Below are 16,994 nucleotides of genomic sequence, written 5' to 3' on the forward strand. Positions count from 1 at the left end.
GCACTAACAGCTAGAATCTACAACTATGTACTGGGGGGCTTTGGGAAGAAAAAAAAAGACAAAGTAAAGGAAACCATAAAGCACTGTATAAATTTAACTCGCCTTGCTATTCATGCTAGACAAATGCTTCACAAGCTTGAAATGGTCTCCCAAGTTCTCTTTCTATACTTAAAATGCTGCCATAGTGGCTTAGAACTTATAAAAGGGAGTATCACCTCCACTTGCCGTCTCCTGTGTACTCTTGCCTACACAGAGAGGCACACCCTCATTTTTATGTGTATTTCTATTTGCCTTTGTGTTCTTGTTAAAGGCATCTGATGTTAAAAGTTTCCCAGCTGTTGACATACCCAGGCTTCCATTGGTGGAAGCTTCTAAACACATCCCTAAGAGACACTCTTGATACTCAGAAAGATATTGGACTCAAGAGTTAGAATGAAAGAAAAGAAAGGTGACATTTATGGGGTGCAATGGGTAGGAGTTCTGCCAATATTATCTTAACCTTCCCAACAACCCTGAGAAATAGTCATAAATGCACATATTTTACAAATGAAGAAATGGGCTCAAAAATATTGTTACCTGTCCAAAGTCATATATAGCAGAGCCAAGATTTGAGCCCAGCTGTGTCTGATGCATTTGACCTGTTCTTTGTATACTCCTGAATACTACTAGCTAGATGTCTAAACTTAGGTAAGTTGTACTTTCTCTCCAAGACTATTTACTTCTCAATGAGATGATACCTTCCCTACCGATCTACCCATTCTGACATGAGACTCAATGAGCCAGGTCCATGAGAAAGCATCTTATTAACTCCCTAATTATGCTTACATAAAAGAGTCCCAGGATCTAATGAGTCCAAAGAAACTTCTTTGAGAAACACAAAAGAGAAAATTGGGCTGTCCAGACATTCTTTATTCATTTTTCATCCATCCATTCGTTCAAAAAACATTTATCTAGTGATCTGTGCGAGACATGCAGCCTCGGTCCCCTGGGAGCTCAGCTAAGTTGACAGAAGGGACTGTTGGCATATGATCTCTTCATGAGTCTTGGGCTTCTCGGACATGGATAGTAGGTTCTGAGAAGGAGGGTCCCAAGAGTAAGCATTTCAGTAGAACAAGCCAGAAGCTGCAAGGTTCCTCATCACCTAGCCTTGGAAATCCCGGGACATCCCAGCTGCCATATCCCATTGACTAAGCAAGTCACTTAGCCAGCCCAGATTCAAGGGGAGGGGAAACAGACTTTCCTCTTGATAGGGAGACAAGATTATATCACAGAAGAGCAGATATTGTTATGGCCATATCTGGAAAGTATAATTTGCCACATACAATGTTTTGCATGTTGCTTTTTACTCTTAAAAATATACTTGGAGTTCTTTTTCACATCAGTACATAGAGAACTACCTCACTTTTTTTAACAGCTGTGTAGTAGTCCTTTATAGTGATTATGATAATTTATTTAACTAGTTCTCTGTAAATGGGCATTTAGATTCTCTTTGTCTCTCTCTTTTCTAATAGAAACAGTGCTACAATGATCATTTTGCTTATATTTTTGGTATACTTTTGCCAAAGGGTACATGCATGCATTTTTAAAGTTTTATAGTTATTGCCTGTGGCTTCATTTACAAACAATAATAGTGTCATAAAATATCAGAAATCAAAGATATTTTAGGCCAATATTTCTCACGTGTGCTCCCTGGACCTCCTGCATCAGAATCAAGTGAGGAGCCTAGCTAAAATGCAGATTCCTGGGCCCCAGGCCTAGGAGATTAGACTCTTCAGGGTGGGGTCCTAGGAATCTATTTTCAGAGATTCCTTGGGTGGTTCCTGAGCACTCTGAAGTTTGAGAATAACGATTGGATCCATCCTCCTCACTTTACAGGCGGGAAAACTCCAAAGTGGATTGATGGCTGCTTCATACTTTCCTTATGTCTCTGTCACATCCCTTAACACAAAATATTCTCTTCACAAAACTAAGTTATTCAAGAAAGGCCAGATATTATCTTAATAATCCCAGTACTTAGCACCATGCTTTGTTTGGGATCAGAGCTCAGTAACTATTTGCTGGATGGCAAAGTCAAGTGACCACACATGCAGAGTTTATTTCTGAACTCTCAATTCTGTTTTGTTGATCTGTATGTCTGTCTTTATGCCGGTACCAAACTGGCTTGATTACCACGGCTTTATGGTTATAAACACTCTCTTCTTGACCAAACTTTAGTCAACTACCTCTGAACTCTCTTCTCGAATAGACTTCAACTTTGATCTATGAAAACTGCAGTTCTCAGCACAATGTCGTCCACTCCACAATGAGACTTGAATGATCATTAGCACAGTTTCTAACAGCTCCAGCCTGCATGCCTAGAATGATCACCCCAGGTGCCTTAAATTCCTCTCTGACAAAGCTCAATGCTGCCAAAAGAATTGACTGTTCCAGTCACAACATGACTACAGGCCCCTGACACTCCTTTTCTTAGAGCATTTACTTTAGTAGACTTGCAATTGTAAATCTTTGCCTCTTTGAGATGTATCTTCTATAACCCAGGAATTTCTTTCTCAAGGACTGGGGAGCTATCCCTTTGAAATGTAATCATCAAGAAGGAAAGGGCCCCAATCTCTGTCTCCCAATCTCTGTGGGAGGGTCGGAGCCTAGCTTCTATAAGCACAGTTAGTAACTCAGACGGCCTGATTGCATTGACCCTATCTCTCCCCTCCCCTATGTCCTTTAATACTTTTCCTTTAGCACATCCCAGCATTTAAAAAGCCTCTTGCCTTTCCTTTTGGAAGAGCCAAGTTCATTTTTTACTGGAGTGTCTCTCCTCTCCTGCAGTTGTCTGAATAAAACCTGTCTTGCCATTTTTAACAAGTTTGGTGCAAAAGTTTTCTTTAACAAGAGTAAGTTTTGAAATCAGGTAGCGTAAATCCTTTAATTTTGTTCTTCTTTTTCAAAATTATTTTGGCTATTCTAGGTCCTTTGCATTTCTATATAAATTTTAGCAGAAGTTTATCAATTTCTACAAAATGTCTGTTGGGATTTGATAGGAATGACATTGAATTGATAGGTCAATTTGAGGAGAATTTTCATGTTGACAATATTGAGTCTTTTACTCTATGAACATAGATTTATCTGGATCAGAGGTCTGCAAACTTTCTGTAAAGAGCCAGATAGTAAATATTTTTGGCTTTGTGGGCAATATTCAACTCTACCACTGTAGTGTAAAAGCTGCTATAGATAATATATAAACAAAGGGGTATGGCTGAGTTCCAATAAACCTTTATTTACAAAACAAGCAGGGGGCCAGATTTGGCCCAAGGACTATAGTTTGCTGACTCTGGTTTAGATATTCTTTAATCTCTTTCAGCAACGTTTCATCATTTTCAGTGCAAAAGTCTTGCAGTTCTTTTGTTAAACTCATTCCTAAGCATTTTATTCATTTTGATGCTATTATGAATGGAATTGTTTCCTTAATTTCATTTTCCGATTGTTGATTACTAGTATGTAGAAATAAAATTGATTTTTATATATTGATCTTGTATCCTGCAACCTTGCTAAATTCATTTTTAGTTCTAGTATGCTTTTGGAGTAGAGTCCTTGAGATTTTCTACATACAGATCATGTGGTCTGCAAATAAAGACAGTTTCACTTCTTCCTTTCCATTCTAGGTACCTTTAATTTCTTTACCTTTGTTTCTTTCTCTCTCTCCTTCTTGTCTTTCCCCCCTTTTTCTCCTTTTCTTTCTTTCTTTTTTTTTAATTTCCCTGGTTAGAACTGATGTGGGTCAAGGCTGCTCCAGGTAGAGAAGCCCAAGGTGACCTGCCCTACATGCCAATCTATATGACCAGATTCGTATCTAAAGTTATATGACCACACAATAACCAGACCCCATCTGCACTGAAATCATTTAATGACTTTTTACATCATCTTTTCTTTTTCCAGTAAAAATAAGTCATGTATCCGTGCCTTATAAATTTAGCCCTAACCCTCAACTCAGGGCAGCATCAGCAGCTCTGACTGCCCATGGGTCCTGTCCCCATGCTATTCCATACTATTCTCTAAATAAAAGAGCACTACTGCCAGACCTTGAGAGTCCAAGAAATCTTTCTTTCGACTCTTCGGCTCACCGAGCCCACGTCAAGAACCACCACTGTGATGCTGAATAGAAGTAGTGAGAGTGGACGTTCTTACCTGGTTCCTAATGTTGAGGGGCAAACATTCAGTCTTTCATCATCAAGTATATGTTAGCTGTAGGTTGTTTGTAGCTGCCCTTTATCAGGTCAAAGAACTATGAAATTTTATTCATAGCTTGTTGAGAGATTTTATCATGAATGAATGTTGGATATTGTCAAATGCTTCTGTATGTATTGAGATGATCATGTAGCTTTTTTCTTTTATTCTATTAATATGGTGTGTTACATTAAATGATTTTTAGATGTTGCGCCAACCTTGCATTCCTGGGATAAATCCCACTTGGACATACATATAATATTTTACTTATGTTGATGGGTTTTGCTTGCTAAATTTTATTGAATATTTTTGCATGAGGGAGATTGTTCTGTAATTTTTGTTTCTTGTGGTCTGTTTGTCTGGCTTTTATATCAGGGTAACATTGACCTCATTGAATGAGCTGGAACATATTCTTTCCTCTTCTATTTTTTGAAAGAGTTTGTGAAGATTGACATTGTTTCTTTTTTAAATGTTTAATAGAATTCACTAGTGAAGCCATCTAGGCCTGGATCTTCTTTTCTTCACTTATTTAGTTCTATTTGGATTTTCTATTAATTTGTGCCTTTCTAGGAATTGCCTATTTCACCTAAATTGCCTAACTTGTTGGCATAAAGTTGTTCATATTATTCCGTTATAGTCCTTTAACTTTCTATAAGTCTATGTCCAAAACTTCTTCAAAAGTCTCCTATTACTCGATGATCAGATTGTTTCCAATATCAGCTACCAGATACAATATTGTAATGAATCTCTTTGCATATCCTACTTTGTACACGTGAACAAATATATCTGAAGGATATTGGGGTTATATCAATGAAGTAGAGAAGGAATGGAGACAGTGAGGAAGAAGAAAATGGCTTTCATTGGAAGAGTAGAGTTGCAATTTAGATGCTGGCCAATGATCCATTTCATATTCAATTATTTGATGTCGTAATGGACAGGGGCCTGTATTGAACTTAGTGTTCACACCATCCCAGATCTGCTGGCATCACCAATCGCCCTACTCTGGCCTGGGCCACATTCCTTGCATTCTGGATGGAGCCATGCTAGTGATGTCCGCTGCTGTTTTAGTGGTCATCAAGCTTAAGACATTGCTGCTGCCACCACTACATACCAAGAGCCCCACGCACATTACCCACCAAAGGGAGAGCTAGCTGCACCTGTGCAGGAGTTTACCCATGGAAGCTCTGTCTTCCCCAGCGGCTGCTTGGGCAGGTGGTGGTTGCAGCCCAGAAGCTAGTTCTAGAATTCACTCCAATTTTGACGAACAGGAGAGAAGAGATGGGAAGAAGCTAGCAGATACATTACCCGCCCTTCCTCCATGCCCTCCCTCCTCAACACTTTCAAGACACAGGAGTTTCACGCAGACTTTTTGAAGACATCCCACAAGACAGAGAAATCGGCTTCATTCGTTTCAAAGTGACCAGCTCCTTGTCTCACTCGTGTGTTATTCTCTCCTTCCTTCCCTGCCTCACTCTCGTTTCTCTGGAATTGCATTCCCAACAAAATGTTAACAGGAAAGTTTTTTCTCTGCTTTCTAAAGAACCCAGGCAGGCAGGGCCTTAGAGGTGACCTAGGAGTGAGGTCACAAACTCGAAATGTCCCAAGCAGGATTTAGCCTACAAACACATTTCGTTTAGCCCCAAAGAAATTTTTAAATAATTGAATTATTTGCCATCATGTAACAGTTGGAGACCACATAAAATCTGGATTTCCTCCTTGTCTGGCATTACTGAGGTCTTGAAACAATTGGCCTCGGGACATTTGTGCTGGCCCTTTAGTCAAGGGTGACTCACGCCCTGGGCCAGCACAATACCCACCACCCCTACTGTCTTCCGAAACTGGGCTGCGTCCACAGGCATTTATCCTCACGGTCACCTCATTTCCTTTTACAGTAAAAACATATCTGTTATACATATGTCTCTATCAAAAAAGCGAAACACACTGGAAATGATACGCATTTCGAGAGAAAAGGGAGAAAGAGGGTTGATTTGGGGAAGCGAAGGCTCTCCTCTTGTGTTTGATATCTGAACACCACACCCACTCCACTGGGTCAGGTTGCCTGACTTGCCCCTGTAAGCATTTGAGCTTGCCACCCCGATAGAGGGCCGACTCCCTCCTTTGCCAAAGATGAAATGGGACCCGGAGAGGGTGAGCGACTTGCCCACTGTCTCGCATTAAATTGGCAGCACGCTCTTTTCACTGTGCCCACCATGGCAAAGATGAGTAACCAAGTCTGCCAGGTGTTTACTTTCCTAGTGAATACCTATAAGGGAGGGTTTGAAAAATAAAAATGAAAACATGTGGGCTGTTAACCCCGTCCTAAATTATTAGGCTGATTAGCATCTATTGGAATTTCCTGAGGCCAAAGGTCATGGGAGGCTCAAACTCATTGTCAAGGGAAGAGGAAGGAAAGGAGGAGGGCAGTGGACTCCACGGGCCTGAGGTCTCATCCAGGTGGCAGCTGCCATCCTGGTCCCGCTTAATGGTGCTTAGTTCTTTTCATGGAATCCAGCTGCTGCTGGCCCTTCAGGCAGAGGGGTGTGAGGTACACAGCATCAGCCAAAGGAGCCCAGGCCTTGAGTCAGCAGGCTTGGGTTCAAATTCTCCCTCTTTCTCACCACCTGGAAACCTTGGATAGATTTCTCCATCCTTCTAAACCTCAATTATCCAACCTGCAAGATGTAAGAATGCCTGTTTTGTAGTTTTGCAGTGAAAACTCAATGAGGTAATGTATGTAAGCTACAAGAGGCCTGATGTGTTGCTCCCACCCTACTCCTGCCTCTTAGCCTTCGGTCCTGAGGTGGTCTGGCCACCACTGCTCGTAGTGAGACTGTGAAGGTTGCTGGCTAACTTTCTTCTTTCTGATTCTGGTGGCCGCATTTACTTTGTGGTGCTCTATGACGAGAGAGAATCAGGGCTGGTGATGCTGGTGTGCATCAGTTCAGATGTACTGGTGGATAAATGGCTACTGCCCTGAGACCCCTGAGTGTCTCTGTTACCCAGCCCACTGACCCCATAAGACATTAACAGTAGCCCTGCTCAGAACGAGCTTAACATGGTCTCTTTAGCTTACAGGAAACCACAAAGAGGAAGGAGGAGACGGCTGAGACATACAGTCAAAACCTGTTAAAGCTGGTTGAAGGCAACATGGCAGCCTGACTTGACCTGACATAGCCCCTGCAGCTCATTGTAATGCATTACCATGCAACGTAACACCTCCACTCACCGTGCTGAACATCCCAGCCCCTCCAGACCTCACCAGACACCGAGACGGAGGAGGTAACACCTGGCACAGCAGGGTCCCCTGGACAGACTGCTTGCAACTGTACTCTAGGTCAGTGGTCGAGTCATGCTGGGTGTTCAAGATCTTGAATACCACCCCAGAAAGAAGGAACAAACCATCTGTCACTAACGCCTCACTGTCATTGCCTTATCTTCAAAAGAAAGCAAACATCAGCTTCACAAAGGGTGCAGTCTTTGGGGCAACTCCCATCAAGGTCAGAGAGGCAGCCGTTCCTGGGTTCTTTGCACAGTTGCTCTAAGCTGTAAACACACCATCCTTGACCAAATAGCCTTTAATCCACTTGATGAACAAGACTTCTGAGCCCCCATGGGAATGCCCAGCTCTCCCCGTTCTCTGGACCAAGACCTGGGTTTGTTTCTCAGATTTCTCAGTTTGCTTCAGCTCCATCTCTTTGTTTCAGTGTTTTACCTATTGTTTTCACACTCTTCTAGATAAGCTTTCTAGTTGCCTTAGAGAAAAAAGAAAGATTATTTTCACCAGCAGTCTTTGTGGTCCCTGGCTTGTCAGCTTCAAGCACATTCCTTGATACCTGCCCAGGGTAGACATGGCTCATGGCCTCTACGGTGTCTGTGGATGGCCCGGGAAGCCCACACCTGTGACAGTTCTTGCTGTTCTACCTGTGGCATCACAGTCTCACTGTGAGTTTTGGTTGAAACTGCAGAATCTCTGTCTCACTGCCACCCATGCCCAGCATCCCTCATGCTGTAAAAGACCCTCTGCTGTGTCTTTTGGCATGTGCACGTGAATTCGTCTTATTGCATTGAAGAAAATGGAAATACTTATTTTGCATAAATTCATACATGGAACAGTGTCAGCCTCCATCTTTCTGGTTTCTGGAGAGTGAAAACTATATCGTAAGGCCTGACATAGGCTGAGCCCCTAAACCTAGAAGCTAGTTCACTTCTGAACGGAACTCTTGAACCCAAATCCTTTCCTTTTGCCTATGGTCATTTGAGTTCATTTTTCTAGCACGGCTGACAATATCCTGACTAATGCAGAAGCTGGGCCTGCCATGGGGTATGGCAAGTATCAGACTCTAGAGTGGAAAGTTGATGGGGGCTGGGTGGGCCTCAGGGAGGACCACCCTTCAGGGAGGATCGCTCTTCCCCTGGCTGGGAACTTGACAATTCTCAGGGGCTGGATATTTTCCCATTTGCCCCTTCAAGCCCATTTGTCAACAGTGAGGCTGGAGGACGGGTGAGGGATGGGATCAAGAGGGCGCATTGGGGGGCGGCCCAGGGGCACAGCATGTTCCACTTCCATGGCCCAGGATTCATGGGTTTGGATCCGGGTGTGGACATGGCATGCTTGGCAAGCCATGCTGTGGTAGATGTCCCATGTATAAAGTAGAGGAAGATGGGCATGGGTGTGAGCTCAGGGCCAGTCTTCCTCAGCAAAAAAAAGAGGATTGGTAGCAGATGTTAGCTCAGGGCTAATCTTCCTCAAAAAAAAAAAAAAAAAAGATGACACATCGGGAACAGGGAAGGAACCCAGAGGGAAAGTTGAGGGAATAGGAGAAGATGTAGGTCAATGTGTAGGCAGTGGGTGGGGCAGCGCTCACCTCTCTTCTCTGTGAGATTATCTTCTGGGTGTGAAGGAGGCACAGGTGGGTGGGAGGTTTAAGAGAAGTGATAACAATTTGGAAAGGCTCTGGAGAAGGATTGGAGAGCCACAGATGGGAGTCCAATAACTGGCTTGAAGACTGGTGAGTGGGGGCCCCACTGATGCTGGGAACCCAGCCCTGCTGCGGCATCCGCCGGGAGCTGTGTGGCTCTGTGGATGCTGAGCAGCTCCGTGGGGCAGAGCTGGGGCAGGCGGCTTGGAGGGCTGATCCATAGGTGGGGATAGGGTTGGTGCAGTGGAGGGAGGGGTGCTGAGGACCTCACATGCTGGCTGACATGCTGTCGGAGGCCGCCCTCCTTTGTATGGCAAACAGCAGTCAGGGGAGGTAACGCCTCTCACCACAGTAGCCCAAAGTCCCACAAACAGTAAAGAAAATACAAGAGTGTGCCTAAGGCATGGTGGGAACATGTGCCTTGACCATTCTTGTCTGGCTTTCTAGACTCCATGAGAAATTATCCACAGGAACAATGTCCATTGTGAAGATTCCATTTCAAAACCTGGCTTCCCTAGGCCATCTTAAAACAGCTTATTAGGTTTTAGGTGGTGACAGAGGATGGCATATTCTCTCCCATTGCCACCTGTTCAATCGAGTGTTACCAGGACTGAGCTTCTGCTGGTAAAACAATATTCCCCATTTCAAAGACAGCTCATCCTAAGAGATTAAAAATTAGACCAGTGGGGCTGGCCCAGTGGTGCGGTGGTTAAGGGCGCACGTTCTGCTTTGGTGGCCTGGGGTCCACCGGTTCGGATCTCGGGTGTGGACATGGCACTGCTTGGCAAAGCCATGCTGTGGCAGGCATCCCACATATAAAGTAGGGGAAGATACGCACGGATGTTAGCTCAGGGCCAATCTTCCTCAGCAAAAAAAGAGGAGGATTGGCAGATGTTAGCTCAGGGCTAATCTTCCTCAAAAAAAAAAAAAAAATTAGACCAGTAATTGTCCACCAGGAATTCCTGAATATTCTTTGTTATAATTACAGCAAGAAAAGCCTAGTTTATAGGGTATTTTATATTCACTCTTTGCCATCTGTCAACTCCCTGAGTCTTTGTAATAGCCCTGGGAGTGAAGCAGGTTGGTCCTACTATTTCTGTACTTTAGATGATGACCTGAAGTCACTGACTCTCATTCTTCATCTGTCCTTTGCCCTGAACTATAGTCATTTCTCCCTGACCACGTATGGAACTCTATCCACAATCTACTAGCTAGTCAATGGATTCCGCCAATCTCAGTCCTTGTTTGTAAAGTCAGAGCGCACACTCCTCCGAGGGCCCCTCCGCCTCTGAGATGCTACTGATTAAACAGTTGCTGTTTAACAGATATAATACAGTTTGTTACAATTAAACATTTTAAAGGCTCACTTGTAAAATCGACTTGGCAGAAACAATAGATACACATAAAGGGCCAGACATATCTTTTCTGTAGCATCTGTCTCCCATGGGAGGCAGGAATTTCTGTTAATTTAGTTACAAGACCAGCCACCTATCAATTTAGCAAACATGAATCCATCTGGATCAAGTTAGGGAAAGCTGTATTTCTGAAAATAAGATAACCCTAAATGGGGACCTAAAAGGAAGCATTTCTTGTGCAATCAGAAGTGTTGAATGGGCACTCAGTGAAAACAGATTCATCAAACGAATGCATCAGAACTCCTGCATGTGCCCATTCTTCACTCATCTTTTCTCAAAGGCCCATCTGTGACATTACAGAAGAGGACCACACTGAAGGCAGCGAGATTTGGGGATCATCAGAAAAGGTGTTTACCTAGCAGATATGATGAGATGTCACAAGGTATCTCATAAAATGTGAAGTTGACGCTACAACTGAAAGGAAATTAACAAGGAAAAACCCACGTGTCTGAAATCACCCACCCATAGAAGGTGGGTGCTCCCACTTTCCCTTTTTCCCAGAATCACCAGCTGCAGACCACACGATGGGAAGAGAAGTGTGTGTTTCCAGGGAAGCGTGGCCTCGTGCTTGTGGCTTGTGGAACTGTCCCCACTGTGAAAGCAGATGGCACATCACAGAGACAGAACTGAGTAGGGCATCTCTACCACTTCCCAGAGTAGAGGAGGCTTTGGCCGCCAGACTCCTGGGGGAAAAGGAGGCAGCAAACTGCTGTTGCTTGGTGGCACTGGCCATTATAAAAAAAAGATGACATCACCTTTTATCTGGCACTAGGCTGAACACTTTAGACACATTTCTCGTTTATTTTTCATGCCAATCCTTTGAGGCGGAGATCATTATCCTTATTTAATAAATGAGTACAACATGGATCAGAGACGTTAAGAAACTTACCGAAGGTCACACAGCTATTTAGGGGCACGATGTGGTTTAGAACCTTCTTCTGTCCTAGCCTCTACACTAAATCTTCTTGCTCTGATTCTGCACTCACCCAGCTCCTCAGGCTGCATTTTCTAAAAGAGGAGACTGTCGTCGACAGATACAGTGAGATACAGGAGAGAGTGAAGGATGGAGCCAGCAGATCTTAGCTCCAAAGCAGGTGGCCTCATTTATGAACTGTGGGATAGTGAGAAGGCCTTCCACTTCCTCATCTGTAGAGTGGAAATACTCAGAGACATCGCAGGGAAAATCCTTCCTACAGTGCTGCTGCAGGGCGGCCTCTCCATACGTTCCCTTCTCCTCCCCCGGGTGATGAAGGGACCTTGTTAGGTCGACAGTCATCTATGGGCTTCTTGGGAGTTTGGTACAACGCTGTGGGTTCACAGATCAGCGGTGATTTTGTCCACATACCCAGATTTCTCACGCCGAGATCATGGTCTAGAACACTAACCCCACCAGGACATTACCCATCCCTGTAAACACCTGGCTGTCGAGAAAGCCAGCTTCACAGGAGAGCTCCTTCACTGTGTCCTTTTAAACTACAGCAATGTTATCCACTGGCACAGCACTCATTGCCTTGAAAGTCCATTTCAAAGGAGGGTAATGGACTCTTTTCTCTCTTGATGGTTGGAGCCTGGGATGGTGTGGCAAATGCCCCCAGAGGCCAGCGGTGACTTGAGTGGAGGAAGAGGCTGGCATAGAGCGCACAGACACCTGGAACAAGGAGGGGAGCACACATGCGCCTCGACAAGCGTGTATAATGGTCAGCTGGTCAGGCAGACCACGGAACAGAAGCTTTGCATCCTGTCGGGGACAAGCTAATCTGTGCGTGGTTATTCTGTGACAGGCTGGGAGCTCTGCGGAGACCCCGGGACTTGTCCAAACAAGGAAGAACGTCTCTAGTGAACACAAAGGTTATCAACAAACAGCCGTACAATAATAACTCTCACTCTCTGTTTACACAGACTTTACAGTTTCTACACCCCTTCCACATGCTCTAATTTAAATGTCACTGCAGGCCTGCTGGCTGTTGTTGTTGTTCTCAGCTCATGCAACAGCAGCTGCGCAGCCATGGCTCCCGTCTAGAGTGCCCGTGTTGGGCGTCAGGAACTGTGCAAAGCACTTTTTGATCAGTCATTCGTTCTATAAGTATTTGTTGAGCCCCGAATACATACCAGGCACTTTTGTGAGTGTTGGGAATAAATCCATGAGCAGAAGAGTCAAAGTGCCTGTTCTGAAGGAGCTGATGGTCCAGGTGGGGGAGGCAGACAATGACAAACAGGTCACTGTGTCTTAGGTGCATGCTGGTCTGTGCTTTGTAGAAAAAGAAGGCAGAGAAGGTGGGGAGGAGAGGAGTGTGAGGGCTGGCGTGTGGGTGCAAGGTTGTAGAGTCGCTCGGGGAAGGACCCACCGAGAGGGTGACATTTGAGTAATGATCTAGAGGTGTCCGAGGGCCAGCAAGGGGGGCGAGGACAGCTGGGATGAAGTGCACGAGGGGCCCATAAGGGAGATGAGGCCAGAGGGGTGAGGGGGACACAGGTCACGGAGGAGCTGATGGGCCCTGGGACACTGAGCAAGACGAGAAGCTGGTTTAGGAGAGACCGGATCTGAACTTACTTTTAGGATGTTTTATCTTATTTAATTTTCAGAAAAGCTCCACAAAGTAAGTATTTGAAGTCTTTTTTTCTTGGACTGATCTCTGATATTTGCTTATATTTTATTATTTCCATCTTTATGGGAAAAGGTATGGGACAATTATGTAAAATATTTAAAAAGTAGTGTGAATCCTAGACTTTTCCTACTACACCAGATTTACTACACAAACACATACACACACACACACACACACACACACACAGATATAAATAGAAAATGTATCAAGGACCTTTATAAAAACCACCAAAAGGTTGTCAATTATGAAGAGATTGGGCAATGTCTGGTGTTAATTTGGGCAAGTGACAGAACCAGTGTGAGATGTCACATGTATCAGTGTGCCTCCACTTACCTCACCCTGCTTCAAAAGTAAAATGGGTGGAAAGACCCAGAAAGCCCAGTGGAATGGTGTTAAATGGGAACTGCACACACCAAAGGCACATTTAAAAGCTGATGAAATCAGAGTGAGATCTGTAGCTTAGTAACACTATTGCGCTATGGGACCAACATCAATTTCCTGGTTTTGAAAATGTGCGATGATTATTTAAGATGTTATCATTGTGGAAGCTGAGTGAAGGTACACAGAATGCTCTGTACTATTTTTGCAACTTGTTGTGAATCTTCAATTATTTTAAGATAAAAAGCTTTTAAAAAAATGAGGATGGAGCTCAAAGGCAAGTGAACACAGAAAGAATGGAGCACTGAGAGAAGAAAGCAAGATTTCAGAATTGTGTTCTAAAAAGCAGGTGCACACACACGTGTATCTGTAGACTATCTCTGGAAAGGTAGATATTCAAAGAGTAGCAGTCGTGAGCTCTATGAGAGGAACTGAGAGACTGGGAGACAGGTGGAAGACAGGCGCTTTTTAAAAATGTTTTCATCGTGCGCATGTATTACATATTTAGAATTAAAATGTTTTGAATGTGATGAACCCCAGAAAGAGCCCTCAAGACCTTTCTAGCTATTAACTATACATAAATAAATGCAGGAACGGTATAATAATTACTTGATAGATCTAAGTAAAAGTTTAAGATCTCTATATTTTAAAGCATATTACTTTAAAGATAAAAATAGAAATGAGGAAAATTTCTTATTACTTAGATCTAACTCCAGAGTCAATGTTCTGACTATGGAAAAGGAAGAAAAGAGCCGGCCCTGATGGCCTAGTGCTTAAAGTTCCATGCTGTCACTGCGTTAGCAGCCCAGGTTCATTCCCAGTCGTGGAACCACACCACCCGTCTGTCAGTAGCCATGCTGTGTGGTGGCTCACAGAGAAGAACTAGAATGACTTACAACTAGGATGTACAACTATACACTGGGGCTTTGGGGAGAAAAAAAAAAAGGAAGGAAAATATTTGTTACATATGTGACAGCTGAAGATTAATATCTCTTAGATATATTAAGAGTGTATTTACTAATCCAGAAGAAAAATATAAACACCCTAAAACAGAAAAATAAGTAAAGGGCATGAGTGAATGGGCTACTCACAGAAGAAATACAGTTGGCCGATAAATACATCAAAAAATAACCAGCCTTGCTAATCATCAAAGAAAAGTAAATTAAAACAAAATAACATTTTCCACCTATCAGATGAGCAAATAATGAAATAATAATACATTTAACACAGAAATTCTACCTCTATGATTATCCTAAGGAAATTAGCATAAGTGTGGGGAAGTTTTTCTCTAAAGGATAAAATTCCTAACCTAGTTTTCGTAGTTAAAAAAAAAAGTCAGAACCAACGTGAGTGTTCCACAAGAGGAGATTGATCAAGTAAATGAGGGCTCAGCCATCCCGTGGAATAAAATGTTGCCATTAAAATAGTGATCAGACCTGTATTTATTGATATGCAAGGATGGCCCTGGCATTGCTAGATGAGAAAAGCAGCCTGTATAACAAGGTGCTGTAACCTATGTATGGCATTGCAACTAGTGTCTATATGGGAAGAGGAAATTAGGACACAGACATCTGTGCACACGGAGGGAAGACCAGGTGAAAACAGCGGGAGAAGGCAGCCGTCGGCAAGCCAAGGAGAGAGGCCTGAGGAAAAACCAACCCTGAGGACACCCTGATCTCAGACTTCTAGCTTCCAGAACAATCCATTCCTGTTGTTTAAGCCCCCCCAGTCTGAGGCGGCCCAAGTATGTTGACTGATCCAAATTCTCTCAAACATCCTAGGAGATTCTGCCTGTTGCTGTTTCCCAAAGGCCATCCCGGGCATGAGGAGGGCAAGCAGGGTTTTTGGGAAGATCACTGTTGAACAAAGAGAAGGAAGGCTTGTTTGATGAAGCAAGGAGTAAAGACTCAAGATTCAAGAAGAGTTTTAGAAAGTTCAAGCTGTTTGAGCCCATGGGCTTGTCAACGGAAACCCAGGCTGCCCAGAGCTGCTCTCTCCTGCATGGAAGGTGGCCTGGGGCATTTCTGTTCTCTCAGAATAACTTTACAGGTGGTGCCCTGGTGAGCCTGCTGGGCTGACCCAGTAAGCTATTCTTATGCCTTTTTAAAGGTCAGCTTCACTACCTGGCTGTGTGATTGGCATCCCTCAGCCTCTGCTTCTTTGTGTGTGAAATCAAATAAGATAACATGTCATGTGCCCAACCATCCACCCAGAATAAGGTGAAGGCTCAGGAAAGGGGAGTTCTCTTCTCTGTTCTTGTTACCAAACCAGTTCATTTTTGCCCGCCCCCCCAGAAAGCCAAACACCGAGACGACGAGATTGCAGCAGAAAGAGGGTTTACTCACAACGCAGCTACGTGAGGAAGCGAGAGCAGGAGCCTCAAATTCGCTTCCCAGAAAATAAGGACTTGGATATTTATGGCATGGGGACAAGGTAATCTGAAATGTAGAGGTAGGTGATTGGAGGTGAGATCATTGATGATCTATGCAAGCGTAGTCAGAGTCCATGCCTCTTCATAGGACCCATGCTCACAAAATGGCGGTGTTAGCATGATCTGAGGGTGGAGTTTTTAGCCTCTTGACATCAAAAGGTCATCTATCAGACATCTGCACAGGCCCAGTTGATAAGCTGGTGGTCTCAACCGGCCTGAAGTGGACAAGGAGTTCTAATTCCTGGAAAACAGCTCACACACCCATTACCATGGTGACCCAGGCTCCAGGGAGATGCTATCTGTAGGAGCCTAGTGGGAGTCAGACAGCATATTGCCTAAGCAGCCAGTTAACAATGGGTGGGTTAAACAGAGAAAAGCTATAATCAGTAATTGCAAAAAGGAAAAAACTTTAGTACCTAGATACTTAATCATCAATGGCTGTTTGCTGGTTTCACTCTTTGCTGTCAAGGAGGAATGGATATAAGGGGTGTGGATGACAAGTTTAAACATAGAATTGAGGTGGAGACCTGATTTATGAACAACTCATACATCATCCATCATCTGAAACCAGAATTTCATGTTGATAGCTAACTATGTAAACACTTTCCTAATGATGCCAGAAGTGTGGTTGCCGTCTCCTATATAAGTTTGGTGTGCCCTTCCCCGGATGCATATGCCTGGAAGGACACCTGCTCCTCACAATGGTAGGTAACTGGCTTCATACATAAAGACCAGAAAAGAAAAAAAAGATACATATTCCTTATTTTAATATGCTGTATTAAATGTATGTATTACCTGCATGATGTATGCTGTGTACTGGATTCTATTTAACAGTAAATGTGACCTGGTTATGAATCTTCTGTAAATTACTTGCAATTCAATGTGTAGAGTGTAATGAGCATCTGGGAGTGTGGGAAATCATAATGAATGTAGCACTACTTCTGTTCTCTAAGATCAAAGCTGTTATTTCTTTCAATAACTTTGGGATTCAGTTACGTTCCATATGTGTCTCTAATTCTCGGGCCCT

At 43.7% G+C, this 16,994-nt stretch overlaps 1 protein-coding gene across 2 annotated transcripts in view; it reads left to right on the top strand.

Moving 5' to 3' along the window:
- The window catches only part of MSMB (microseminoprotein beta), a 65,965-nt gene that overhangs the window by 40,588 nt on the left and 8,383 nt on the right, over positions 1-16,994 (top strand). The window contains exon 1 of one of the 2 annotated variants that reach the window (XM_014734115.2): positions 16,571-16,671. The exons of the other annotated variant lie outside the window; for it this stretch is intronic. Within the exon in view, the coding sequence (XP_014589601.1) occupies positions 16,669-16,671 (3 nt within the window). The 5' untranslated portion in view covers positions 16,571-16,668. Of the gene's footprint in view, positions 1-16,570; positions 16,672-16,994 lie in introns of those variants that run through there. 2 annotated transcript variants of the gene reach the window in all.

Source organism: Equus caballus, chromosome 1 (genome assembly GCF_041296265.1).
Source record: "Equus caballus isolate H_3958 breed thoroughbred chromosome 1, TB-T2T, whole genome shotgun sequence".
NCBI lineage: Eukaryota > Metazoa > Chordata > Mammalia > Perissodactyla > Equidae > Equus > Equus caballus.